General features: G+C 42.4%; 1 protein-coding gene across 1 annotated transcript in view; it reads right to left on the reverse strand.

Annotated features, from left to right (window-relative positions):
• Nucleotides 1–4,125: 4,125 nt before the first annotated feature.
• The window catches only part of rusc2 (RUN and SH3 domain containing 2), a 43,718-nt gene continuing 20,840 nt past the window's right edge, over nucleotides 4,126–27,003 (reverse strand). The window contains exons 2-12 of the mRNA XM_042421473.1: nucleotides 24,048–25,815; nucleotides 21,841–22,423; nucleotides 14,608–15,312; nucleotides 12,453–12,629; nucleotides 10,826–10,902; nucleotides 9,623–9,797; nucleotides 9,064–9,169; nucleotides 8,851–8,897; nucleotides 7,688–8,720; nucleotides 6,952–7,122; nucleotides 4,126–6,863 (exon numbers count right to left, since the gene is read on the reverse strand). Of these exons, the coding sequence (XP_042277407.1) occupies nucleotides 6,656–6,863; nucleotides 6,952–7,122; nucleotides 7,688–8,720; nucleotides 8,851–8,897; nucleotides 9,064–9,169; nucleotides 9,623–9,797; nucleotides 10,826–10,902; nucleotides 12,453–12,629; nucleotides 14,608–15,312; nucleotides 21,841–22,423; nucleotides 24,048–25,619 (4,854 nt within the window). The 5' untranslated portion in view covers nucleotides 25,620–25,815 and the 3' untranslated portion in view covers nucleotides 4,126–6,655. The remainder of the gene's footprint in view (nucleotides 6,864–6,951; nucleotides 7,123–7,687; nucleotides 8,721–8,850; nucleotides 8,898–9,063; nucleotides 9,170–9,622; nucleotides 9,798–10,825; nucleotides 10,903–12,452; nucleotides 12,630–14,607; nucleotides 15,313–21,840; nucleotides 22,424–24,047; nucleotides 25,816–27,003) is intronic.

Here is a 27,003-nt window from a genome sequence, read left to right on the forward strand (position 1 = left end):
TTGAATGGATTGCCATGAAATTTGCTACACAGATTAATTTCCTCTTAGGATGGATTGTAATAACTCTAGTGATCCTCTGACTTTTCATCAGTTCAAAATTTCAGACCAAATACCTGCAAAATCTATAACATTCCCATCAGCCTCAGCTGTACTCGGTGTTTAATACTAATTAGCAAATATTAGCATGCTAACATGCTAAACTATGATTGTGAACATGGTACATTTTATACCTGCTAAGCATCAGCATGTTAGCAAGCTGACATAAGGGTCTACAAGTACAGCCTCACAGAGCAGATAGCATAGATGTAGACTGTTAGTCTTGTTTAAATACACTACAAGTATGTGGACATCCAAACATGTCCATCATATTTGATTTGAGTTGAACATCTCATTCTAAAACAATGGACCTTAATCTGCTACTAAAACAGTCTGCACTCTTCTGGTTTCAGGCTTTCCACCAGATGTTGTTCACATTCAGCCACAAGAGCATTATTGACATAAAACTGTGATGTTGGGAGATATTCCAGTTCATTCCAAAGGTGTTGGAGGAGGTTGAGGTCAGGGCTCTGTGCAGGCCAGTCCAGTTCTTCCACACCAAACTGGGACTGTAGCAACCCTTACAGTTTAAAGAACAATTTTATTATGAGACACCCTTATCAGAGTGTTTTTTTATTGTTTTATACCCATCTTATGTAAATGTTGCTTTGAAGCATGTTGTTTACTGACCCTGATGAAGACCACAAGCCAAAACGCGTTGGTCTTATAATAATATAGTTATTTTGTAAGTTATTATGAATCCATTATAATTTTACCATCCTGTTTTCCATGCTGTATTTCTGTAATTTGTCTTTCTTGGTCAACATCTATTACACGTCTGTCTGCCCTGGGATAAGAGATCCCTCCTCTGTTGCTCTTCCTGAGGTTTCATCCATTTTTTTGTTAAAGTTTTTCTTTTAGGGAGTTTTTTCCTTATTCCAATCGATGGTCTAAGGACAGAGGACGTTGTATCGCTGTAAAGATTGTAAAGCACCTTGAGGCAAATTTGTGATTTGTGATATTGGGATATATATAAATACAACTGACTTGACTTGACTTTATACAACAAGTGTTGCTGGAGTTACTTCTTTCCTTCTCTGTGAACTTTGGAAGAAGGTGAAGCAGTGCTGGAAATATTTACACTTCTTTTACACTAAACTGGGACACCATTTTTATAGACCAGGCTTTTTGTGTGTGGGGTTTGTCACAGCCCACACACAGTAAAGGTTTTATTTGGACATTCTTTTTTGCCATATAGTGCGTGTTGAATGATTACATGCTCTGAGGTTGAAAAGGTTCTAGACCATGGGCCAATAACACATAGGCTCAAATATAAACATATGTATACATATATAAACAATTGGAATTGGAAAAGTTGGTACTCTGGGGATAAAACACCAGCTAAATGATGGCTGGTTTCCTGCCAACACTGCAGACAAACTTATCTGATGGCAGCCAAATGTTTGACGAGACTTGGCTGGTGTTCAATTACTCATCTTGCTCTTTTGTTAAGAGGCTTTTGTCAATGGAAAGACAATACTTGAGACCTCACCTCGTGAACTCAGATTTACCCTAAACTATCTTTGAAGTTTGAAATAACTTATTTTTTCATTTGATATAAATGGTCAGTGAAATATTCAAATATTTTCTTGTGGCTGTGCCATAAGATGAGATGTTTGTGCGTCATTTTATACAAATTTACTCAAAACTTGAGATTATTTAGTATATAAGCACTGTTCTGTTCTTATCAGAGTATAAACATTATCCTATTAACGTTGTGTGGGCTTGAGTCATACTTACTGGTATGTCTGGCTGGGTTAATGAGGTCAAGAACTATTATCAAAGGGGAAATTAAATCTTAGAACAATACTAACATGACCACATGCACACTGACACAGTTTTTGGCCACTGGAATCATTCCTCCTGTTCATATTTGCAGTGAGGGTTCAATTATTCTATATATTTAATGCTCTTCAATGTTATTTGAATGTACCAGATGGGACAAAATCTACACGTCAAAGTTCACCTGAAGCTAATATGAGGCTTTTATCTAAATCACCTGAGTATCTGTGAGGTTACAGTGTTTTTAGTGCATAATTCCCTCTTTGTGCTGCAGTGTTTCCTTGCTGGTCCATGGCAGAGGCGGTAAAACAAAGAGGGAATTTGGTACTAATAGGAGAGTCATTATATATATAGATAGGAGGAACAATTAAAGCAACCGTACAGCTTTCCATGTGCATACACTATGGCCACGTGAGTATTATATTAGTGTGATATCTTGAACTTAAGGCCAAATATGAGCCTATAAATCTCACAGACGACCTTTCGAGGCAGTTCAGACGGACCAGAGTTTAATACTGCAGAAAGAGACAAGGACTGTTTGAGGACTACAGACTGAGAGGGAAGTAAATAAAGGAGGAGGAAAGCAGGATTGTTTGAACACTCAAACTGAAGTCACGTCTGATCCATCTAATTTTAAAACAATAGCACCATCTGGTGGCTCCAGTGCATCATTCTGACTTTAAACCAGTGCACATATTGTCAGTGACAGTAGACCATACAGCTTGTTTTCTTTTATTTATCTGACTTCTGCCCTGCAGTAACAAACCTCAGATAACCTGTGAAGAAGTCAAGTTGACGGCTGGTCTGTGAAAGCAGCCTGGATTTGGTGAGAAGATTCAGATTTACTGTATATAAATAATAAAAAAACATACAAGTTTACCCAGAACAAAATCTTTTGAACATCTATTTCAACTATTTCTGCAGCTTAATCCACCTCTGCACTGCCTGGCTGTATGCTGAGTATGTTCCAAACTGTTTAATTGTTGCTAAAATAGAAAATTTCGTCTTAATCCTCATGTACAAACCTGTCAACCTCACAATCAGATGCAGCCACATCCTGCTCTTCCTTTGGTTTCCTGGGATAAACGGTTGTCATGTGAGTAATGTTTTGTTTATTGAGATTGAGTATTTGATTGAAAAAACTGAGGATTTCTTCAGATATCTCCAAGGCAAAGTATTGTAGTAAAAGAAATTAAACAAACTGAGGATAGTGAGCCAAAATTGATATTCATTGATGCGCAACAAACATCTCATATCATGAATACACAGTAGAGTACTAAAACTACTCTGCTGTCTGTGTCAAACAAAAATAGGAGAAAGAATCAGGCCCGGTGGAGATGATTACAAAGATATGTCCACCAGCTCGAGACGCTGGTTGTGTTCAGTTGACAGAACATAACATTATATTTTATGACTCCAAAGTTGAAATTTATACAAAATTACAAATACGTCTCAGGAGCAGAATGATGGCTGACCATTTAATTTTTTCATACTGGCAAAAGACTGCTAAAGAAATAATGGAAGCTGATTAATAAACTAATATCACAGGATGAATCTCTTCAAAAATACTTTTGGCTGCTAACAAGAAAACAATCATTTTGTTGCGAGCAAACCGTCCAACAAGGGACAACTAGACTGCAATTATTGTAAATGACCTTCACCTTGTTTTTCATGTTTATTCATCTTATAAGCATTTTCTTAAAGTTAGGTTATTATTTGTGTCTTTATTTTAGATATTAAGGTTGGGGTTTGCTGGTCAGCCTGTATTTACTCACAAATAAACACTTGAGTTGAAGAGATAAACCTTCATTCAGCCGGGATGCTACAACTATCAATGAAATAAACTTTATGGAGAAACCTTAAGATTACTATATGATCAATATGTAAAATACTGGAAACAATGGTCTATATACTGTGTATGTGCCTGTAAAATGTAACCAACTACATATGTCATCAAAAGACCCCATTCTTGTCTGTCTTTTAGCCCGAAAATATCAATAAAGTTGCAAAAAAAAGAGAGAGAGAGTGTTTAATTGACTGAGTGACAAAATCTAAAATGCTGAACATACTGATGTGCCTCTTTGTGTCTGTTCTGGTAATCAAAGGTGACCTCTATCTCTATTTTTCAGCCTCCTTTCATTTGTGTTTCATGATGTAATGCATCAAAAGGTTTCGGGTGGAGAAGCACTTCAAAAAAAAAAGGTGAATTGTGTTGAGGACAAAAAGGACACGGGAGGCACACAGGAGTTTGTGATCACATGAGCACTTTGTTATTTAACATCCATAGTAGTTTGATAATGTCATACGTTACACGTCATATAGCCTGGACACAGAGAGAAGAGCAGTGTCACTGATGCTGAAGGTATTTACAGGCAAGGAGGCAGCCAGGGAGAGAGAGAGAGAGCAGAGAGAAAACAGATCAAAGAGAGAGAGAGAGAGAGAAGGCTGATCTTCTCTATTTCTCTCTTTTTTTTTTTCATTTCACTCTTAACAAGCGGACCTCGTTGCATTTGAAAGCACACAACATCTCAGCCAAATCGAAACGCCAAATCATACGTGTGAATCTGTCTTTGCCTCCTCTCAGCCCTGAGCCTCCCCCGTCTCTCTGGTTTATATCACTACTACGTGTTTTATTACCGCCTGTCCCATGTGAACTCTGAACAGGATGTCAATGAACAGCAAACTGCCTGGAGGACTGAAAATAAACTCATTAAACCTTCCACCGCCACGGGGGCAAACTCGCGTTATGGTCAGCAGGTTGTCGAAACTAAAGCTTATTCTTGCTTCCTGTGTTTAACATAAAAGAAATGCATTAACAAAATCATTAATAACATTCATACATATAACTCTATGGCAGAAATTAATCATTGAAGGATTTAAATATATTTACAGTTCAATGAGAATGAAATAATTTTTTTTTTTTGTTGAAATTAAATGTTTAAAATAAAATAAAAACTGTACAATAAAACAAAAAAGAAAATTATATATCCTATGTACGTTTTTTTCAAAAACTACACAAGCCTTCATTTATTTAATAAATGTACATTTGAACCTTTTTTATATTGTGTAATATTTGAATTGGGCAAGCTGTTCACACTCAACATCCATCCAGATATCCAGCTTCAGCTCTTTGTCAACTCATTTTGAACCTAAGGCCACATTATACACCTTTTTACACAAAATGTGTTGGGGTTTCCCTTTAAAACATCAAAAAAATATCACCATATTTCTGCACAACACTTCAATCTTTGTAGACATAAATCTGGGGAAAAATGTCGAGTCAGACACGTCGTAGCGTATACAAAATATAATGTCAGGACAAATATTAGGTCAGTAGCCTTGAAGTGTCCAACGATTCCCCCTTTTTTTTTCTACAAGTGCTTTAAGGCATAGATAAGATCATTATCTCTCTGTAAATGCAAAACATTTAACTAATTAACAATAATTTTAAGAATTTGCAGGCTGGGGCAAATCCCCCCAACACATTCAAAAAAAAAAAAAAAGACCTCCACAGCGACGCTTTGCTTTCATTGGACATCCTTCCCCGTTTTCTGCCGCCGTCCGTTTTAGACGCTTCCTTCAGCTTTAACGAATTAATCTGGGTCAATAAATAGATATACCTCACCGCATGTGTAAGTCATATATGCATATACAGTATGTACCGATAGTTAACATCCACGTCTGTCGAGTCCTCCCGTAAAGCCGTGAAGCGTTTCTTCGATGAGAGATTGAAGGGGGGGACCGAGGTGCGTCAGGAACACGGGTGAAACAGCGTTAAAGGGGAAAAACATTTTCGCAAGGTTGCATGCGCTTAAAACAATCCTTCGTCCCCCACCGCTCCCTCCTTCCCTCCTTCCCTCCCTCCCGCCGACCTGACCTGACCTGACCTGCTGTGGGACGTGTGAGCAGAAAAGAGGAATAAAAAAGGCAATTTGCTTGTCAGTCAGTCCATCCAGCTGTCTCAGCGACCAAAGAAACAGGCATTGATGAAAAGCAAAAATAAGACATTTTGAAGAATGGAAACAGGTTTTTCCTTTTAGGTTCTTTTCACTCTGGTGTTTCTCTACTCTCTAATAATAATAATAATAATAACAATATGCTAAATCACACCTAATGCCAGGTGGATTAAGAAGTTAACAATTTAGTTTTTGCGCTTACATAAACCACTTTAAATCTCACTGAAAAGCAAGGATTCACTGGTTTCTACATGAACGAAATGATCAATCGGCACTATGTAAGCAACAGGACATCAAGCCGACCCGTCTTTCGACCGGGAGAGAGAGGGGCAAATATAACTGAGCACTGTGTTCAAAGTGTGGCACAGCTAGGTGAATGTATAGACAGTACAGCAAAGTGCAGCTAGGCGTGGTATATATCATACTGGGAAGGGTTACCATCTGTGAGAATTTGTTTGAAGTACAGATGTTATTTTAGATGGGGACAGTCATGTGGAGAGAAGAAGAAGTCTTTGGGTTTTGTTTCTCGTCTGGTCTTTTGGTTTTGTGGATGTATGCATGCATACTTTGTCTGAATGTACCCGTGAAGTAGATGTGAGTTCGTGTTCGAGCCTGCATGCTTCCCTTGCATGTGTCTGTACATCATCTTCATAATCTTCATATTTTCTACAACGTTTTTTTTTTTTTTTTATCCCCCAGTACAGTTATCTCACTTACAACAGCAGCCAAACACAGAGTTTGCAGTAGCAGGGATCCCCTCCGTCTTCCAAAGCTGTTCATCTTTTTTTTTATATGATTTCCTCTTGAGGCGGTTTTTTGGCTCAGCACTGGCCCAGCCCGGTGGCGTCGTGGCTGTCCTCCATGCTGTTGAGGGTGACGTAGATGATTGGAACCAAGCCCTGGCTGGAGCCGAGGGAGCAGAGCAGCCAGTCAGGATCGGCCTTACTCAAGACCCGCAGGATGTCGCCCTTGTTGAAGCTCAGCTGGCCGGGCTCGGTGGCTATATGGTGACACAATGCTCGTACTTCACTGAGGAGTGACAGACGATACGGAGAAAAGGTTAAGAAAGTGAGATTACACTGTATGTCATAAACTAATAAAAAGAGTATTTGCTCACCACAGAGACTGTTGTCTGGCTTCAGTCAGTTGGGCTGACGTCGGCGGAGGTGTACTTTGGGTGTGAGAAGGTGTGGCTGGAAGCTCCGTCTTCTTCCCGCTTCCCGCTCCGATAGTCTGAGCTACGAGGTCGAGAACAGACCTGTCCAGACCGAGCCAACCTGATGGTGGCCTGAGAGAGAAATACACAGCAGAGAAAATGTGAAATTCATTCTATCAATGCTGCAAGCCCAAAACCAACATTGCATTTGTCTGTCTCTCCAATCTTGGTTGGTTCCCACTGATGCTACTAATAGTTCCATATATAAAAATAGCTGGACACTCTTGGTTTTTTTGTTCTGATTGGTTAGCTTCCAGCAGCTGTCCCTGAGCAGACTTCCTGCAGCTTCAGAGGCTACATAAACAAACTTTAATAGCACAGATTTTACTTGTTTTTCTTGTTCTTTACTTGAAATGGAAACTTCTCAAATACATCTGTACATGTTCGAGCCAAATCACATCTGAAATATGTAAGTGGACAATGTGAACAACCCAAGATTACAGAACAGATGTCCATTTATGGGCATGTACGAACAATCATAACTTGAAATGAAGCGTTCAGAGCGGGATGAAGCCCTTTTTTTTTTTACATACGTTCACCTCAAGTTTTGGAACTTTGACCATATTTAACACAGACATTCGACATTACAACAGTATAAAAATAACCAAATATCACAAAAAGCATCTTTCTAACTTACCTAGTCTTTTGAGTTTTTGCTCTCTGTTCAGCTCCCTCCACCCTTGTAGGAGAGCCAACGCTTGATCCAAAAAGCCTGCCCCAGCGCAAACCCTGTCCCTGTGAGGGGCTGTCCTCCTGGGCTGCAGCTTGAGTTTCAGTCCCTGTAACCTCCAGAGATTTTGTCACTTTGTCCTGATTGAGAACAGACTCTGGTGGGCTGCCCATCCATGAAGGCCTTCCCCTGGATCCAGCCGACTCCCCGCTGGAGCTACTGCTGCTTTTCCTGCTTCTGTACCCCTCCCCCTCCTGGCTCGACTCTGCCCCTTCCACCACACCCTCTCTGGTAGGTGGTAGTTGGCCCCGTCGTCTCTCTGATGACTTCTTCCTCTTCTCTGTCTTGACGAACTTTGACCCCTCTGTGGATTGGTCGATGTAGACCTGAGAAGACTGCATGAGCTGGTACCACCAGCCAGCCTGTCTCTCTTGCCGCTGACGCCCCTCGTCCACCGGATCCCTCTCTCTTTCCTTCCTCCTGTCCTTCTCTTGTCCATCTTCACTCTCTCCTACGCTCTCTTGTCCTACACCTTTCACTCTCTGCCCACCCATCCCTCTCTCCTTCCAAAGATTGGCAAACCCTACTTCCATCGTTGACGGTCTACTAACAGGCCCGGGTGTGACGCTTTCGGTTGTCGCCCCCTCTTTCCTCAACATCCTCGGCCACGTCCCCTCTCGTCTCAGCCCCGCCCTCTCTTTCTTCACCTCGGCGCTCGAGTCCCTGACCATTTCGCTTACAGTGGTGCTCCATCCTCTCATGAGCTGGAAGGTGGAGCGGGTTGACTGGTCGACACTCTGGCCCGCAGAGCACAGTTGCTCCTTGCGACGGAGATGCTCCTGGCCCTTTTGGAGGAGGTGTGGCTCGAACAGCAGGTCGAGGTCGAAGGGGAGGAGCGACAGCGGCTGCAGCAGGAGGAGGAGCTCCTCGAAGAGAGGCTGGCACGCCCCTTGCGACAGGGGAAGGAAACCCCAGGGGTTGTAGTGCACCGCTATAATGTCTGAAAGAAGAAAACAACAGAGGAAAATAAGAGGAAGTCGTGCTAATATCTATCTGGGTTTCTGCAAATGGTTAGAGAGTGATACTAATGTTTCCAGGCTTAGGAATTAGGAAACACCACCGAGTCTTACCTTCATGTGTGTAGAGGTGATTGAACCAGAATTCCAAAGATTTCAGGCTGAAATGAATCAAATTTTTTTGAGTTATTGGAATAATCCTTGGTTGCAAATCTTAATTATGTTAATATAAACTGATACTTTTGACTTTCCCTTAATTATTTCCAGAATCATTGCTGTAGAGAGAACATGTGGATGACAAAACCGGATAAAGAGGAAACAACTTACTTGAGCAGGCCGAAGATGAAGGCGTTGAGCCTCATGCTGTGGCTGGTGAGCTCCGAGAACTGGCTCACCTTTGAGAAAAGACTGTGGAGAACACGCGTGGACGGGCCTGACGGAGACAAATATACACTACGTTACCCATAAGCACCTTGACCTTGTTGTCCTCTAATTATAAATTCCTTGTATGTTTACCGTCACTGACTGCTGTCAACAAGAAATCAATCTGCAAATGTGGCACTTACAACATACAATCTACCATGTTTTGGCAGATTTTTAAATAAAGGGTAATATAAGAGTTGCCTCTCTAGAGGTGGATTTTCCAATTAGTGATGTTATTTTAATGCTCTTGAAGCATGCCGTCTCACTTCCCCTCAGCGTAATGTTACAAAAACTAGTGACATTAACTTTTCTAAATCAGGTTCTGACTTGGTTTGGAAACTAGACATGTGTTTTTTTTCAGGGCTCAGCACTTCTGCCAGTCAGTGCAGTTAATTATGGGTAATCCAACTCCTATATTCATGAATCCAAACCCCCTCTCTTCCCTCCACACCGCCGTTCTCACCCAGCTGTGTGGAGGCCTCCACCAGGCTCCAGGGCTGACAACGCCGCTGTCCGATGATCAGGTCCAGGACGTAGGCTTTCAAACCGTCCTGCAGCACCTCGTGCAGGGCTGGGCACAGGTACTTCAGGATAAGGTGACCCACATTGGGACTCACCCAGCTGTTGCCCAGTTTAGCCTGGAAGAGTTACACAGAAACATCAACGCACAAGTGAAATAAAAATGAAACGAGTTGCCTTTATCTAAATTGATAAGTAAACTTTTATTTTATTTATGACTGGATAGTCCAAATAAAGAAACAGAAAGTAAATATATAGTCTATTAACTCAGGTTAGCAAACAAATCAGTGAATCATTATTGACTGTACTTGTCTGCCCTTTCGTTCTCAGGATTCTCCGCCTAAAGTAGTTTATCTTATCTCAGCTCTTAGAAAATAAAAAACTTTGTGCCAGAAATTCAGTTTCCTGGTTGAAGCCAATGAAATAAAAAAAAAAAAAATGTCACAAGGGACCAATTAAGTTTCTGAAAATAAACACATGTGTTTGTGGTTTGGTGCAACTGATCTACAGCGACGAGAAAAAAACAACTCAAACAAACTGAAGGAAATCTGAGACATGAACATGACTGCAGCAAAGCTTCAGCACATATGCACCGAACACCAGAGAGGGAAAATATTTTTCTGAAAATAATATGACGGGTCATGACAATAATATGTTATGACAGGTGTGCTAAATTTGAACCTGTGAACTTGAAGAACCTAAAGATCTTTCCCAGGCTTTAGTGAAACAGTCGGGTGGGGAAAAAAATTATTAAACTTGAAGGTTTTATGTTCTTTTAAACTGTTATTAAATCACTTGTTCAAAGGTTATTATAGCTTATAAATTATCATTATCATGTTGGTAATTATCAACAAGTATCAGCCTCAAGAGCCAACCGCTATCATGTAACTGCAGAGGTTTGCAGGTCTGTGCGCGTGTTTTCAGCTAAATCAGCTCTTTCTCCTTCGTCTTTAGAAGGACGGTGTGTTCAGTCTGTCAGTCAATCGTCAATTTATGTCAGTTTTATTGATATAGTGCCAAATCACAACAGATGTTATCTCAGGGCAGGTCTAGACTGTACTCTTTGATTTATAGCTACCCGACATTCCCCCATGAGCAAGCACCTGGCAACATCTGTACTCACAGTCACAGCCACAACATCTCCTACCTTCACATCTGGGTCTCGACTGGTGCCAAAGTGCGCCACAATCAGATCCACCGCTGTGTTCACGGCTTTCACCAAACCTGACGGAGCGAAAAGAGAGAGAGGGTGGAAAATAGAAAAAAAGAGCTGGTTGATTATCAGTTTTTTTAAGCTACAAGTCACAGTGTCTTTCTTCTTTCTATTAATCCATGATGTTGTTTTCTTCCCTTTCTGCAGGGAGGTGAGAGGCATCGGAGCTAAATTTAGTGTCCATCACTATCAGTGTGGCTGCATGAATTCTTTGTTTGATTTACTTGGACAGAAACTCGACTGTCTGCCATCAGCAAACTCAAAAAAAACAAAACAAACCCAGATGAACTGATGTTGAAATCTTAACAAGATTACAACACATTTACTAAGATCACAATCCAGTTCCTGCTAAGAAAAAAAAACAAAACTATTTTGGCATCTGACTAGAAGATCTGTCCGTCTGTCAGCGTTCTGCTCGGTGACACTTCAGCAGGGCGGTGAAACGTGAAGGAGACTCTCTTTGTTCGTTACACAACACCGTGCAGCCTCAAGAGGCTTTAAAGCGAGTCAAGTAGGCTTTTCTCAGTGAGAGGTGCTTGATTTAAATACCTTTCAGCGACATAATTTCATTCCCTGTTCTCCATGACAACCGCAGTGTGCTCTGGATCTGTGATTCTCAAAACGCTAATTTAAGATTTTTTTTACTCGGTTCTGTCTGCTGCACGGTGGCGCAGGAGAATTTATTTCACAGAGCTGTAACGGCTTGAGTATTTTATCAAGAAAATGACTCATACGACATAAAAGATAAGAGTACACATGCAGCACAAGCATCATCCTGCTGGAGGCTCCACATGTTAGAGAGTTATGAGTGAAGAACCTTAAATGCAGAGAAACAGAGACGACAACAAACAGATAGATGGTCTTTTTGAGCAAATAATTGTCTCTTCAGGAAGTAAATCGGGACGTACGACTCCTTTTAGTGAAGACAGTTTTTGAATGTGACAACACAAAAACACAAAGTCAATTTACTGTGTGATTGTTGAGATGTTGGAAAGAGACATGAAGAGGTGGAAAGAGAATGTAAACTGGCAGAAAGGTTACGTCATTTTGTGTGTTTTCTGGGTTTTTTTTTTTGTTTTAGTACGTAGCTGCATTGACACGGTTTTATCTGTTCTTTTATAGACCACTCAGGAAGTCACTCACAACTTTGCCCTAATTTTAATACTAGCAACAACTTGTTGAATGAACACAGAACAGAAGTTGTAGCTGTCGAGAAGCTGCTGTTTGAGCCACAGTTCACGGGCTGCAGGAAAAGAGAGTACAACCACAGGAGCAGAAAGTTTTGAGGAAGGGACTAAATCTGGAGCTAGATTCCTGTTTTTGAAACACATATAATAAAGTTATTATGTTCCTGAGTTCCTAGAAAGGTTCCTGGAAAAGTCAAACTGTTGTCAAACTCTCTACAAACACAACATCAACGCTCACAGACAGCGGTAAATGAGTTTGCACCATTTAGTCGTTTAATGGAGCGTTAAGCAATTAAATATTTCAAGACTTCACACTGGTTCCTACTGTCACTGCACATACAAACACACACCTACACACGAGCGCACGGCCTCACCTCTCTTCTGCGTCAGGTCGACGGAGATGTGGGACTGCGTGGAGGAGCAGGAGGAAGAGGAGCTCGAGGCGTCGGGGGAAAGGCAGAACTCCTCCGGCGGCTTCTCGGTAAGGGAGAAATAGTCCGGCAGGAAGTCGCTGTAGCTCTGCTGCAGCTGCTTCGCTGATTGGCCCATTGCTGTGACACACACACACACACAGACAATCAGATACACACATAAACACATAGCACCACTTACACATAAGAGAAGCCTTAAAAGACCTTGAGAAGGATATTTGAGGAAGCTCTAACATATTTATTCTCCAAGAGAACATTTTTGTCAGATTACATCCATAAACTAACACATTCTCTGGACCTTTAACTCCTTAAAAAAGTACTTCGAGAGTATCAAAGTCTACTCTTCAAATATCTTAATAATTCAGCAGCGTGCCACCACAGACGATAAAGCAACGAGCACCATTAAGCCGTCCCAGCGCGTGGCCAGAGGGGACCGAAGGGAAATCGAACACGTTGCGTCTGGCGAGGCGTTGTCCCCCGCCCCTACGAGGCTCCAAGCTACCAGACATGGTGGCAGACGAGGCGGCGGAGTGGCCGCCGGAGACCCTCTCCACCCCCAGAGGGTTTCGACGACGGTACTCCCTCCACTTCAGAGCCTGGGGAGAGAGGTGGTGAGCTGTCGGGGATGGGAGGTGTTAGGGTTACGATGAAGGGGGGTCGGTGGTCGGGTGTTATGGTTAAAAGATGGATTGTTGAGTAGGTGGATGGATGAAATATATATATATGGGGAAGTAGAGGAAGTTGGGTGAGTGGCAAAGAAGCGGTGGAAAAAGTGAGAGGCGAGACCAAAAAAAAAAAAAAAAAAAAAATCGGGATGCAGGGAGAGAAGAAGGAAAAAAGAGAAGAGTAAGAATGTAGAAAAAGCTTAGCGTCTTTTAAAGAGAACATCAACATTGAATCAAACTGAACTTAATCAATAAAATATAAGCGAAAGCCCCAGACAGCCATCTGTTGTTGCAAAGCACCAACACTGTGAGATGAGGTGTTTTAGTGTTTGGTTGAGTGAATTTAAGTAAAGAATCATCAGAGGACAGAAACCTGCTGCTGCTGCTGCTGCTGCTCTCCAGCAGTCATGTCAGAGCAGGTTTTATACTCATCATAAAGTAGAAGTTACAACTGAATAATTGAAATTGAATGTAAATCTGTTGAATGCATGTATCAACAAGAGACTGGCAGCTGTTATAGAGATAAAGATGAACAAACGTTACAATAAAAGGAACGAAAAGATGAGCTAAGAAAGTAGTTTAATGTGAATAAACCTTGAAACTCTTGAATACTCGACATTTCTTGTGGTTTTGTCTCGATATTATCTGCGTGAACAGATCGACAATCTGTGTGTGAATGTGTAATCTGTAAATATAAAAACACTTTCCACAAATACAAAAATGCAGAATTTGCAAATATAAAACAGATCTGCATTTGTGAATATCTTTCTAACATTTACAACTTTCAAAACAGGCAATTCTACGCTTGTGGATTTGCATTTACTTGTATCACACGGCCATTTTCAGGTAGCACGTGATCACCTGCTGACCACTTCATACCCATCCAAATAATAAGTGAAATAATAAAAAGGTAAGTAAAATAAATGACACTTTGCAGGTTGGATGGGTTTGAATTCTGGTCTATTTACAATGTATAAAATCCTTCCGCCTGGTTCTCCAGCTGGCAACATGAACGTTTACTGTCATCATCCAAAATAAGGAGCTGTCACGACATCAGTAATTGAATATAACATCCACAAAAAAATGGACTCAGTATTGGAAAAGTTCCAGTTAATTAGACTCTTTCTTCCTCTCCAACCTAAATACAGGAAATTGGTACATTTATTGGTCATTAGGCAGGTGATTGTTCCTGATGTATTATTATTAGCACTATATTTGATTCCATCCAAAATACAAAAGCAAACCGACATACTTTGAAACTTTAACTGCCATGTTACTGTTACAGGCTTTTTATTTTAACTTCAACATTGTTCCTGCTCCTGAAACGAGTGTCTGAAATCTGCTTTTGTATAAAACCTTTTTTTCCCTTCAAGAACAGCAGCATTTTTTTGTGAATTATTCTTTGAGCACACCAAACTTCTTGTGAAACCTACCATTTTGTGTCCTGGCTCCAGATCCTTTGCTTCCCTCCATGTGGTTCCCGGGCTCAAGGCATCCCAGCGGACTCAGTGTGTCGCTGGGCAGCGCCGGTAAACCGGTCAGAGCTCCGCGGTGGAAACAGTGTCCCTGCACCGCCGGCAGAATCGGTGGCACCGTCCCTCTCTTTGCCCCCAGAGACGAAGGCGGAGGCGTAGGTGGTAACGGCCCTGACCCCGCGCTCTGCTTGGCGGTCTGCGGGGAGTGCAGGGGACTGAGGCCTGCGGAGAGCGGGCAGGAGAGACTGTGTGCCGGCTGAGGGCTCGGGGTGCAGGTGGAGCAGGTCCCGGAGCTGGGTGCCCCGTGGAGGCGTACAGGGGAGTAGCTCCCGAGAGGCGAAGGCCGTACTGTTCCGGGAGGAGGCGCCGCTGCAGTTAAAGCACCCTGGTACCTGTGCACGTTTTCAGCTGCATCCTCGCCATCCTCCCCTCCCGGACCTCCAGAGCCGGAGCCGGATCCGGAGCCGGATCCAGAGCCGGAACCGGAGCGGGCCTGCATCCCAGAGACGTAGCCTGTGAGAAGAGGGAGCAGCGGTTTGGGCTGTGGAGGCTTGGTGGCGAACTGATGCTGGAAAGTGAAGGGCTGGATGGGGAGGGTGGTGGGCCGCTGGTCTTTACTGTAGCGGACCACCGCCAGGCGGCTTTCTGAGGAGCTGGAGAGACCTGGATGAGCACATAGAGGACAGCAGGGATGAAGAAAGAAAGAAGAAGATGGTTAGCATCACACTCTTAACAAAGAAAGATGTAGAAATGAAGCAACTGCATTAAAGCTGCAACTGTAGATTATTTTTCAATTAATTTAGTTCATAAATGTACCGTTGCTTTTTGCCACAATTTGCAAATGCCAAAGTTCTGCGAGTTCAAAGACAGCAACTCATCAATTAATCCTTTATTTCATTTTTAAAGCCAAAAAAATGTAATTTAATTGCAGCTTCTCATTGTGAGGATTTGCTGGAGTTTTGTTGTCTTATATGAAAGGAAACTAAATATGTTGGTTTTGCACTGTTGGTCAGAAATAAACAATTTGATGTCATCAACTTGGACTTAAGAAAATATTTCAGATTACTCAAGTTTCAAAATAAATGTTGCAACTCAAAGATTTAACTATATTAAACACAGAACAGCAGTAAATCCTCACAATAGTGTGGCTGCAACCAGCTATAAAACAATAAAGTGATGATTGGTTGTTGTATAGTAATCTTCTGTTTAATAGGTAACCGATTAATCAATGAATCAACTGATCATTTCAGCGCTAAACTGTGTAAAAAATGAAGGTTAAAACTGAAACCAAACAAACAGACAAACAGAAAATTCGCTCAGTCATGAGTCACAAAACTCAACAGCCCTTATCACAAACGACCACACCACTGTTAGCCCACGTGCACACACACACACAAATACACACAAACACACATAAACACACAAAGACACACACGCACATACAGACTAAACCTGAGGGCACTGCGTCAGGAGATACACCAGCGAGGAAAAGCCTTTTTTTTCTGCAATTCTTCTCTGCTGCTGTTTTACTGTGTTTTTCTCTCTACGTGTGTCTGTGTGTGTCTGTGTGTGTGTGTGTGTTTCTAGATCAAGTGCAGCGTATGACGGACAGGAGCGTGTGTGACGTCGACAGCGTTGTTGCGCAAGCTGTTTGTCACCCTCAAGGCCCCGGCTCTCTGATACCACCTGAGCTGGGATGCGGTGACGCGTCTCGGCCACAGGGGGGTGACATTGAGCTAATGTGGAAACATGAGAGAGCGAGGAAGGAGGAAAGCTACACACACACCCAGCAGGCCTGAGCTCCCCTCTGGGATGGAGGATGGAAACACTCCCTCTCTGGCTCTCTTGTATCTGCAACATCATCCCTCTTGTCCCCCTTTTTCCCTTTATCTCCTCCCCGCCAGCTCCTTCTCCATCTGCTTCTTCACTGACCGCTCTCTTTTTCTCTTGAGCTCTTCTCCTCTTTCATGGTTGAATCCATTAGACAGCTACAGTAAGGGCTGGTTTTTTTTCTCCCCTCTTTCGCAGCTCTGTGCTTCATGTTAGCATCATTAGTTGCTGGAGCTGCATCCCACAGGCTTTTAAAGAGGCCTTTATGCTGCGGTGAAAACAGCACAGCTGACTGAAGTGAAGTCTGATGAATAATATATGTAGCGAGATGCTGCACAGCCTCTCATTATAACCTTAAATCATCACAGTCTTTATGGATACACTGTTAGAGGAGGATGTATTTTAAGCATGTGTAAGACACATCTTATTCTTAGGGATGACCTATTTGCTCAAATCTCTATCATTCCTCTTTCTTTCCTTTATATTATTGTTTTTTCCTTGGTCTCACTGCCCCAGAAGCTCAAATTACTACTTTAACCTTTTTTTTCAGTAAATAAGGTGAAGAGCTCCTTTGTTTTAGCACCTGCAGTGAACTGGTGGGACAAAATGTTTGTGTATCTATTTTACTTTTGTCCTTTCCAACATGAAAATATATGATGATTAAAGCTTCAACTAAAATTATTTCATCACTGCTTCATCTCCAGTTTATTTTCTTAATGTTCTTGATTCAACTACCAACAAATACTCACATTTCAGAAGCTGGAAGCAGAGACTTTTTGGCATTTATGCTTAAAAAATATTTAAATGGTTAATCAATTCTCAAAATATTTGCTAATATATTTTCTGTTGACTGTATTGATCATATTCCTGCTCTACACTAGGTGGGGAGCTACTGACATAATTGTAGATTCTTGATTTCCAAATTATAAAGATTTAAAACAAAGATTTTTACACGTATTTGCATATTTTGTCTCAGTTTTTAATGAGAATGTGTCTGCAGGTATGTGATTATGGAGTTTGTGTTATGTGAGTGTGTGTTTCCATCAAACAAAATGACAAAATGAAGTTAATTTTAAAAAGTAGAACTGACCAAATTAGTTCATTAATTGATTAGATGATCAACTGAGAATTAATTATTTTCTTATTAAAATTATGAGGATTTGCTCGAGGATTTTTTTTTTGTCAGTAAGACAGTAAACTGAATGTGTTTTGGACTGATGGTTGAATAAAATAAATATGAAAACACCACTTTGGGCTCTGGACACAAAGATTCATTCATCAATAAAATAATCAACATAATTGTTAATTAAAATCATCTTTTGCAGCAGCTGTTAAAAGAAGTGCTTAAAGCCAAAAAGCTTAATAAACATTAATCAAATATTGTTGTTGTTCTAAATGACTACATCACATTCGTCTCAGTATTAGAAACATGTCTGTTCTGGAAGTACGAGCACTGGTCACCTCGTGGAAACAGACAGTGAGGAAGTGAATTGTGAAGTTTTTATGGTTGTGAATTCAAACCAACCGTATATCAAGTCAACAGAGTGTTTCATAAGATTTGGGTGGAGGGTGCATACATACAGGCACGCACAGCTACATTCCAGCACACTGACCTACATTCACACTCTGCAGTATATATACTGTATAAACTCATTCATTGGTGTCACATAATGACAACTTCAAAGAGATTAAAACATACCAAGCAGAAGCTACAGACGAAGAATCTGGTGTAAATGAAGAAGAAAACTGTTTGTTTATACTGTAATGGTGACCTGAGGGCACAGTGGTTAATTTTATATGAAGATTTTATGATGTATTTTATTAAAGAGAAGTCATTTTGATTATTTCACTGTAATCCACCAGCTCTTAAATATCTGTTTTAATAATCTAAAGGGGTGTTACCTCATTAAAACGTTCTCCATGTGGCCTCTTTTTGGAGTTTGGATATCTGACGGAGCAACGCTAACAGCTGTTGTCTCTTACAGGTGTAAACAGGATGATAAAAGCTGACTCCAATTAACAAAGTTGATCTCCATTTTTAAGCTATTTTACCTAAATAATTAGCTTAAAGGAGGAATGGTTTGTTAATTAAAGATCATCATGATGACATCATGATAAATTTATGTGAAGGATTTTTTTTCTTCAACGTTCTTAAAGTCATTTTGGGAGCTCCAGCCTGTCTGAATGGTAACAGTGGCCTTATTCCCTTTTTAGCTTCTTTTTATTTCCACATTTATTAATTGTTTATATATGTCTTTTTACTTGTGTTGCTTTTATATTCTGTTTTATTGTGTTTTACGCTCTATGTAAAGCCCTTGTTGTTGAAATGTGCTATACTAATAAACTTGCCTTTCTTACCTTCGCTCTGCTCCGTTACGGTTCTCGTTCCAAATTCGCTACCTTTTACTGCTAACCAGTCAAATAACTGTAGCGTCATCTCCACAGCTATTTATTTACCACGACAGGAAGAGATATTAGCCTAAACGAATGTGATTGTTACCAATATTCAACAAGGGATTATTAGCCATAAATTATGGAAAGCCTCTGTTTTAGATTTTAACAAGGAATACAACAACAATACCTAAATGTGTGTGTAATGCAGACATTGTCTAAAGAAGAAACTATATGTTATGGCCTAATTATAGGAACAATCGCTGAAGGAAACCAGTAAAATATAAGGCTAACTAGGTTATCACCCTTTCCTTCCTTTCCAGTTTCCTAAATGGACATGGGAAAGGAAGGAATCATGGCGACAACTTTGTCCAATAATAGCCTGCTTTAATTCATCAATCGTAACAGGTGGTCCGAGCCGGGGTTTGAACGTTTAATATCAAATAGCTACCGAGGAATCTGCCAGACAGGCTTATATCTAGTTATCTGGGTGATGTAACGTCGTGGAGCAAATCTGAGCGAACTCGAAAACGGGTTTGAGTAATATCTGTTCAAGTTCAAGTGTCTGTTCTTATATATGTCAGTGGTTCAAGTGCACTCCTCCCTCAGGTTAAACTAATGGCTCTGCTCTGCTCTCTGCTCTCCAAATCTGCTCCGCTCACATGCTCTGAACAGTAGACAGCTGGAGCTTTCTGGGACATTCCTCTCCTGTTGAACTCGCTCATAACTGTCCTTGGTCTTATTCCAGTGGAATTTCAAGCACTCCCTGTGTGCGTGTGTAAGTGTGTATACAGGCCTGTATGAATGTGCTCGTCTAACCAGATATGTGCAGCGGGCAGCTGAGACTGAGCTTAATAAGGTGATATGTTGCGGTTAGCCGTGCTAGTGTCGCGGCTGTAGGGATAGAAAACGTCAGTCAGTTGGTTTTTCACCTAATCAGTGGATAGTCTATGTATTTATTTATGGAATTGAATTACTCAGTGCTTATTTTATCATTTTAGATATTAAACTACTCTGTGTTTCTTCAATATATATTTATACTCAACTATACTGAGTAGTTGGAAATGTAAAATGCATCCACCCTCTGCCAGAGCAGCAAACAAGAAAAGGTCAAACTACTCAATAATGTGAGCTCATAATAACCCAAATATTGTAAAGGATGCATAAATATTAAACAGATATGGTTTTTAGATGTATTATGCTTTTTAAACCCTTTAGGAAATGTAGTTTTTTGGTTTGTCTGCCTCTGCAGAGAGGTCAGAGGTCAAGCTTAGCTGCAGAACAGCACAGCGGGATGCGGCAGGAGTTTAATATCTTTCTTTGTTATGACTGCTGTCACTAACTGATCCCCACCGCTGCTGCATTTCTGTCTCCGCTGGATATCTCAAAAGGTGCTGGATGTATCATTTTCATATCATATAACTATACATAAATCTGCATAAATAAAATGACTACATGCAAACATGCTGCGGGTTTGTTCAGTATGTCATGCTGCGTTATGAGCTTCTGAGACGGATTTCTTAATTTTGGGAAACATCGAATGCTACAGATGGTTGCACGTCACGCAAGATTTCAGCGACTTAGTGGTTTATTAACCAAACAAAAGCAATCTGTAGATGTTCATTACTTCTTCTTGTTGTTTGGATAAAAACATGAATGTGATGCGGCACCTAATAAAAAAGTGACATCATTTTTCTCTGTCAACATGAAGAAGCTTCTGTAAATTTCTTTGACCTTCCCTCGTTTTTTTGGGACGTGTCGGTCCTACCGCCTCTCCGGATCATGATGCAAAACACACACACACACACCTCTCTAAACACACACACACACACACACATACTGCAGAGCCACACGCAGCTCAGTATGCAGATGTAGAGCTCAGCGGGGGTTTCTCTGCACCTTTATCTCCTCTCTGACCTGATTATTATTCAGAACACGTTTGGCCCACTTCAACCCTTCGTTCCCTGTGTGTCTGAGGATACGCAGTCCGCATCGTTCTGTTCTCAACATATTTATACACAGCGGCACAAGGGCATTATCTAACACACACACACATACACAAAGCAAGGTTAACCATGCAAAACCACACACAAATTAAAAATCATACATGCAGACAAATCCACATTCACACAAAAGGTCCAAAAATGTAAACACTACCAAAATACTAAAATAATAATGTGAGTGTGTTGTGTATGATAATGGGATTCTGCACAGCACCAGTCAAAAGTCTGGATGCACTTTCCCATTCTCATGAATGAGAAACCAACCTCAAACAAGGATAAACAACACATGTTTGTAATGGGGTTTTTTTTGTTCCATTTTGATATATTTTTAGCATTTTGTTGGGGATCAACAGTAGAGACACGGCAGGAAATGAGGGGGAGAGAGAGAGATAGAGAACGGCATGTAATAACATCCCCAGCTGGACTCAAACCAGGGACGTCGCTGCCACTGAGGCCGACTGAAATGTTTATTATATAAGTAAATTTCTGCGCTTAGGCTTCGAGTTCTGCGCTTGTGTCCGAACCGACGGTGGTTTGGACCAATCGGCGTCCTATGAGGAACTACTGGGCGGGGTTTAGAAGGTGAGAAGTTAGCCCGTGATAGATGGGTGACGGACAGATGGTTCATCCAATCACCTGCCAAGTTTTTTGTTTTTTTAAAGTGCCTGCCCTTTTCCAAACAGGGAAAGGACAACTTCTCATATGGTTCTGTGCAGCAAACCATCTGGCACATCAGGTTGGGCCCTGGGGGAGCCAGATGTTTCTCTAAGGAAACGGTGACGACTGATACAGAGCTATGAGCGGAGTAAATTTAGAAAACACAGCTCCAAATTAATGATGCGACGCTGTGTCTGCCATGTGTACGACAAGGCGTTATGATGTGATGATGCGATGATACGACCACATGTTGTGTGTCTTCCGCCCCCCCTGAAGCCCCAAAAAAAATGATTAATGCATGAGGACAAACCTTCAGCCTTGGCCCGTGTCTCCCTCGCCCCCTCCAGGTGTCTCTCTATGCTGCCTTGGCTGTAACATCTGGTGAAGGGTACAGGTGACAGGCTGTGAGCGTCGACCTCCACGCGTTGCTCCAGGATGGGAGAAAAATCCACCGAGGAGTGGGAGTGGGTGGAGGAGAAGGGGTCCGCGGCCGCCTTCATCGACGGCGACCCCCCCGAGCCTCCGTTTCTTCGCTTGCTTCTTGCGATCTCCGCGAAGGATGTGACCCGCGGGGGAGGGGGCGGGGCCGGGGCGATGCCCTCGCTGAGCCGGACGGGGCAGCTCAGCATACGCTCCAGAGACCCGAGGCGAGGAGACGGAGACTTGTCCAGGTTGCGGTCGTAGCTGCGAGAACGGGGGCGGCTACCGGAGGCGGAGGAGGCCCCGATGACGCCCCGGCCGGCGACGGGAGGGGAGACGTTGACGTACACCTGACCTTCGATCACGGAAGGAGCGGCTTCACCCTCGCCGGCCGCCTGCTCGGTCTTCTCCTCCTCCTCCTCCTCCTCTACCACCTCGTCCTCTTCATTGTTATCATTGTCATCGTCATCTCTCTAAATGGAGAGAAACAGAGAAACGGAACATAATAGTCATATGTTAGTCCGTGCCAAATGCGTGTGAATCATGTTCTGGGATATTCCAAACGCTACAATAACATTTTCCTCCTGTGAAGTTCCCAAAACATTTAACCAATGTGGAGTCGGGAGTCAAATTAGAAAGCGATCCTTGGTGAACAATCTTTAGGACAATGTATACTCACCACACTGAGCTGCCTTCATGCCATATTTACTTTGACACAGTGGCACTGTTAGTGACATTAGTACCCTTCAGCTCTACATAACTGCTAAAATAATCCTCAGACATGATGACATCACGTAACCCCAGACAGCGGCTGATCTAAATAGAGTCAGACTAATACCAGTGTCAGGACAGTATTAAGAGTCCGGCGTTATTGTCATTTCAGGGGACGTTTTTTATTTTACTCCATTTATTCATCGTGTTGATTTTGCATCATTCTCTTGCATGCTGAGTCATTTGTCTTGTCTTTACTGTAGCTGTCTTTTGTGACATTAGTTTTTCCTCCGTCTGTCTTTCTGTCTGTCTGTCTGTCTGTCTTACCTACAAAGACCAGTTATCAGTGTGTCTCCATTAAATTCAATTAGTTGCCTTTTATGAAATCAAATTTGGGGCTTTTATTCATATCTTGCAGTGCACTATAGCTGCACTGTAATGTTAACCCTCCTGTTTGATCTGACTTATTTTATATTTTATACTATAAAAATAAACTTGCCTCGCCTTAGTTTAGATCATCTAATCATCAGAATCCTATAAATCATTATCTATTCATCTAGTTTAATTCTTATACTTAGAAAAAATGCCAAAAAATAATACATTTCCAAGTATTCAGTTCTCAGCTGAAACTCTTCTCCACACAGAACGACAGTTTTAAATTCTCCGTGATCACCAACATGATGAGAAAACAATAACCGGAGAGACCGAATAGATAAATAATCCCACAATCCATCTGCAATCAACAGTGATAAGAAGTGAACATACAGTTAAGACTGAGGCAGGGAGGCAGCGTGGATTATTTTGTACTTGAAGACCAGTGAGAGAGAAAACATTCTTTGTCTTTCTGCAAAATCAGGCAGCAGGCACATGATTGCAAAATATGGAAACTCAGTAATCTGTGCTCGTGCGTAAGTAGGACAGAGTAACAATAATAAATCGACTTTTAGTGGAATTGAATCAGTTTATCAGAAATCTGTTGCTGATTAAATGTTAACAAAACAACTTTGCGTGTTTTGTCTGATGCAATGAATGCAAACAGAACTGTATATTTGTATATTTTCTGTGTATCAAGATGTATATTTAATTCAATCAAACTTTATTTATCCCAGTAAGAGCAATTGTATGCAGCGGCTTGCCACCAAGATCAACCGATACACACACACAGCTGACAGGAAAGAAAAAAGGAAGTAATGTTTATCCAAGAGCTAAAATCAATGAAACGCTACAAGCTGAAAAAACTATAAGTGGATTTGTTAATAAACACATATTAAATAACTAAAAAGTGTCAACTAAAAACGATGCATTTCTCTTGGCAACAGAGCAAGAAACTAATGGAGAAACAGATGATATATTCTCAAAACTATTATGGTATAATTCTCCACTCACCCTAGTTGACTCTCCATCTTCATCCTCTTCCTCCACACCCTCCTCAGCCCGCTGCCTGAACAGGAAGTACTCGCTGGGCTGAGTCGGGGTGGGGCTTCCCTTGCTGTGCTCGTCAGAGCAGCTGTTGACTGAAGAGCCAGCGGGACTCGGGGACGACTGGGACGAGAGGTCACAGGTGACCAGCTTGTAATAGTTCTGTGTGGCGACGACCAGGCGGGCCTGACTCTGCAGGCAAGACGCAAGGTCACCGGACGACCCGAAATGCGGAGGGTGATAGGAGTTGCAGTTAGCGTCGAGGTCGAGGGCGCCCTGGTGCTCTACGGAGCAGGAGCAGGTGGAGGAAGTGGACAGTTGTGGTTCTCGGATGAGGGGGAAGTTGTTGCCGAGGCAGGAAGGTTGTTGCTGCGACTGGGGAGGTTCGGTAGGTGAAGTGTGAAGATCTAAATAAAAAGCCCCTCCGGTTGAGTCCCGCTGGTTTCCCTGTGGATCGGAAACGGATGAGGTGCAGGAGAGGTCGGTGGAGCTGTTGAGGTTGGCGGGCACTGAGACCGCCGGTTTCTCCGGGACGCTGTTGTTCATCTTGTTGTAAATGGCGCTGAAGTTGACGAGCACGCCGTCCGAGCTGTTGCACGAGGAGTCGCTGCCGTAGCCTTGCTGGCACTCTGAGAAAGGCTCTGGGAAGGCTTCGGGGAAGTGCTGAGGGTAGTTTTGGGAGAGTACGCAGCAGGAGCAGTGCTGGGTGGAGGAGGTGGAGGAGTACGAACCTGTCTTACTGCTTCGTCCGCACCGCATAGGATGATCTTCATCCTCTTCGTCGTCATCGCCCCAGTCGTGTTCTCCGCAATCCATGGACATGTTGGAACCGCTGCTGCCGTGGCGGCGCTGGCTGTCCAACCCTAGGACGTCCAGGTCCTCCAGGTGGGTGGAGAGATCCGAGACCACGCCCCTCAGGGACTCCCGGCTGCTGCCTCCGACCGAGCTGTGCAGGAGGAAGGGCTCCGGAGCAAAGCCGAGGTCGTGTAAGTGGAAAGGAGCGATCCCATCATCGAGGGCAGAGTTAGTGTCACTGTGGAGGTGAAAAGAGGAGTCTTCAAGGTAACCGCTCAGGTTGTCACCATCATCCTCCTCTTCTTCTTCATCCTCATCGTCTTCGGTATTAAGCAGGAATGGATTATGACGCAACGGGTTCCTGTTCCTCGGCTTGGCTCTGGGTAACGTGTGAGCTGTGATCAGCTGGTCCTCTGAAGTGCTCGAGGTAAACGATGAATCATCACTCGCTGTGCTGCCTCCTTTCCCGCCACCCTTCCTCTCTCTCCCTCTGTTGTGCGGGGACCAGGACCCGCTGGAGGTGTGGATCAGACTGCTGTAAAGCAGAGCCTCTCTCTGGAGGACGTCTCTCTCGGGAAGCGAGGTGGTACGACTCAAGCCCAGGTTCTCCGGCGGGCTGAACGGGTTGCTCCTCTTCAGAGAGCCCCCGCAGCCACCCTGCCGCCCCCCTGACACCTGGCAGTGCACCAAAGGGATGTGGTGCACGATCAGGGTCTCGCCAGACAGCTTAGGAGGGCTGTCCATGGTCCAGGAGGAGGGAGGGTGGGACTGTAGCGTCGGCGGCAGAGGGAGGCCCTGTGTGGGTGAAGGGGAAGGTAAATATGTTGGTGCGTTGAGGATTTTGTGTTCACTCTCTGGTCGCTGGGCGCAGCTCTGCGGGGCTGCCGGGGATTTGGAAGGAGAGGTCGGGGAAGTCCACACCGTGGTCAGAGTGGTACATCTGGAAAACAGAAAGAGAGAGAATGAGAGATGTTATGAGAGAAGGCACATACAAGCACCAAAATGATCAATATTTCATGTTTTAATCTCAGTTGAGACACTTCCATGAGTTTTGTTGCTTTTCTATTATATTCCTCATAGTGTTTTTAATAGAAAACGAGTCCTACCTTATGATCTCACTTTTATTTTTATCCTTTTTAAGCCTTTTATAATGAGATACTCAAGTCAAGTTCACTCATACGAAAAAGCACGAGCCCAAAAGATGAGTAGAAAATATGTAATATTCAGTAGGATTTTAAAATGTTATCATTTAAAGGGCTACTCCGCCAATTTAGTATCATACTTGCTTTAAGCTGGAGGACATGCGGGGGAAGTGTCCCTTTGACAATATGATTTAAATACGTCGAGCACTAATTATAAAGTCTTATGATATTATGTGATTCAACAGCACTTCTTCTTGGATCAGCCTTGTTTGTGCAACAAAACCACCGTAAACTAAGCTAATCTAAAATAGCCACAGTATCAGGACAGAACTGTATCCTTCATTACTCTGAGCAGGGTGAGTCAGCAGCATGTGAAGTGGAAACGGTGAGATCCTCACACACACACACACACACACCCAGCAGCTGACTCTTTAACAAGGTTATGATCTCATCACACACACACACACACACACACACACACACACACACACACTGCACAGTACACACGTGGAATGAGTACATCCAGTTTATTCTGTTTGTCAACCCTCAGATGAAAACACATGCATAACACCCTACAAGACTTTATTGGGCTAATAAGCTGTGTAGCTGATAATCAGTCTATTTTAAGTGAGCTGATAGCCAATTTAAAATAAAGAGACTGTCATTCAGTTACAAGATTACAAGGTCTACACTGATGAAATGTTATCCCATTAAATGAAAGGTGTTACGTGTAGAGGTTTTACGTATAGTAAATATAGATATAATATTTATTTTGTGTAATTACAGCAAACAAATTAGACAAAGAAAATAACAGCCTCTATCTCATGCCAGTGGTATTATTTATTATTTAATGCTGGTGGTTGTTACAGTTGAGCCTTCTGCATTGCTGCAGGATGTTGCAGGATTTTAGAGGTTTTTTTTTTTTTTAGGCCAGCTGAAGGAGATAAACAACCTGAAAATGATTTTTTCCATCAGACTTTCACTTA

This window comes from Thunnus maccoyii, chromosome 9 (assembly GCF_910596095.1).
Source record: "Thunnus maccoyii chromosome 9, fThuMac1.1, whole genome shotgun sequence".
NCBI classification, from domain to species: domain Eukaryota; kingdom Metazoa; phylum Chordata; class Actinopteri; order Scombriformes; family Scombridae; genus Thunnus; species Thunnus maccoyii.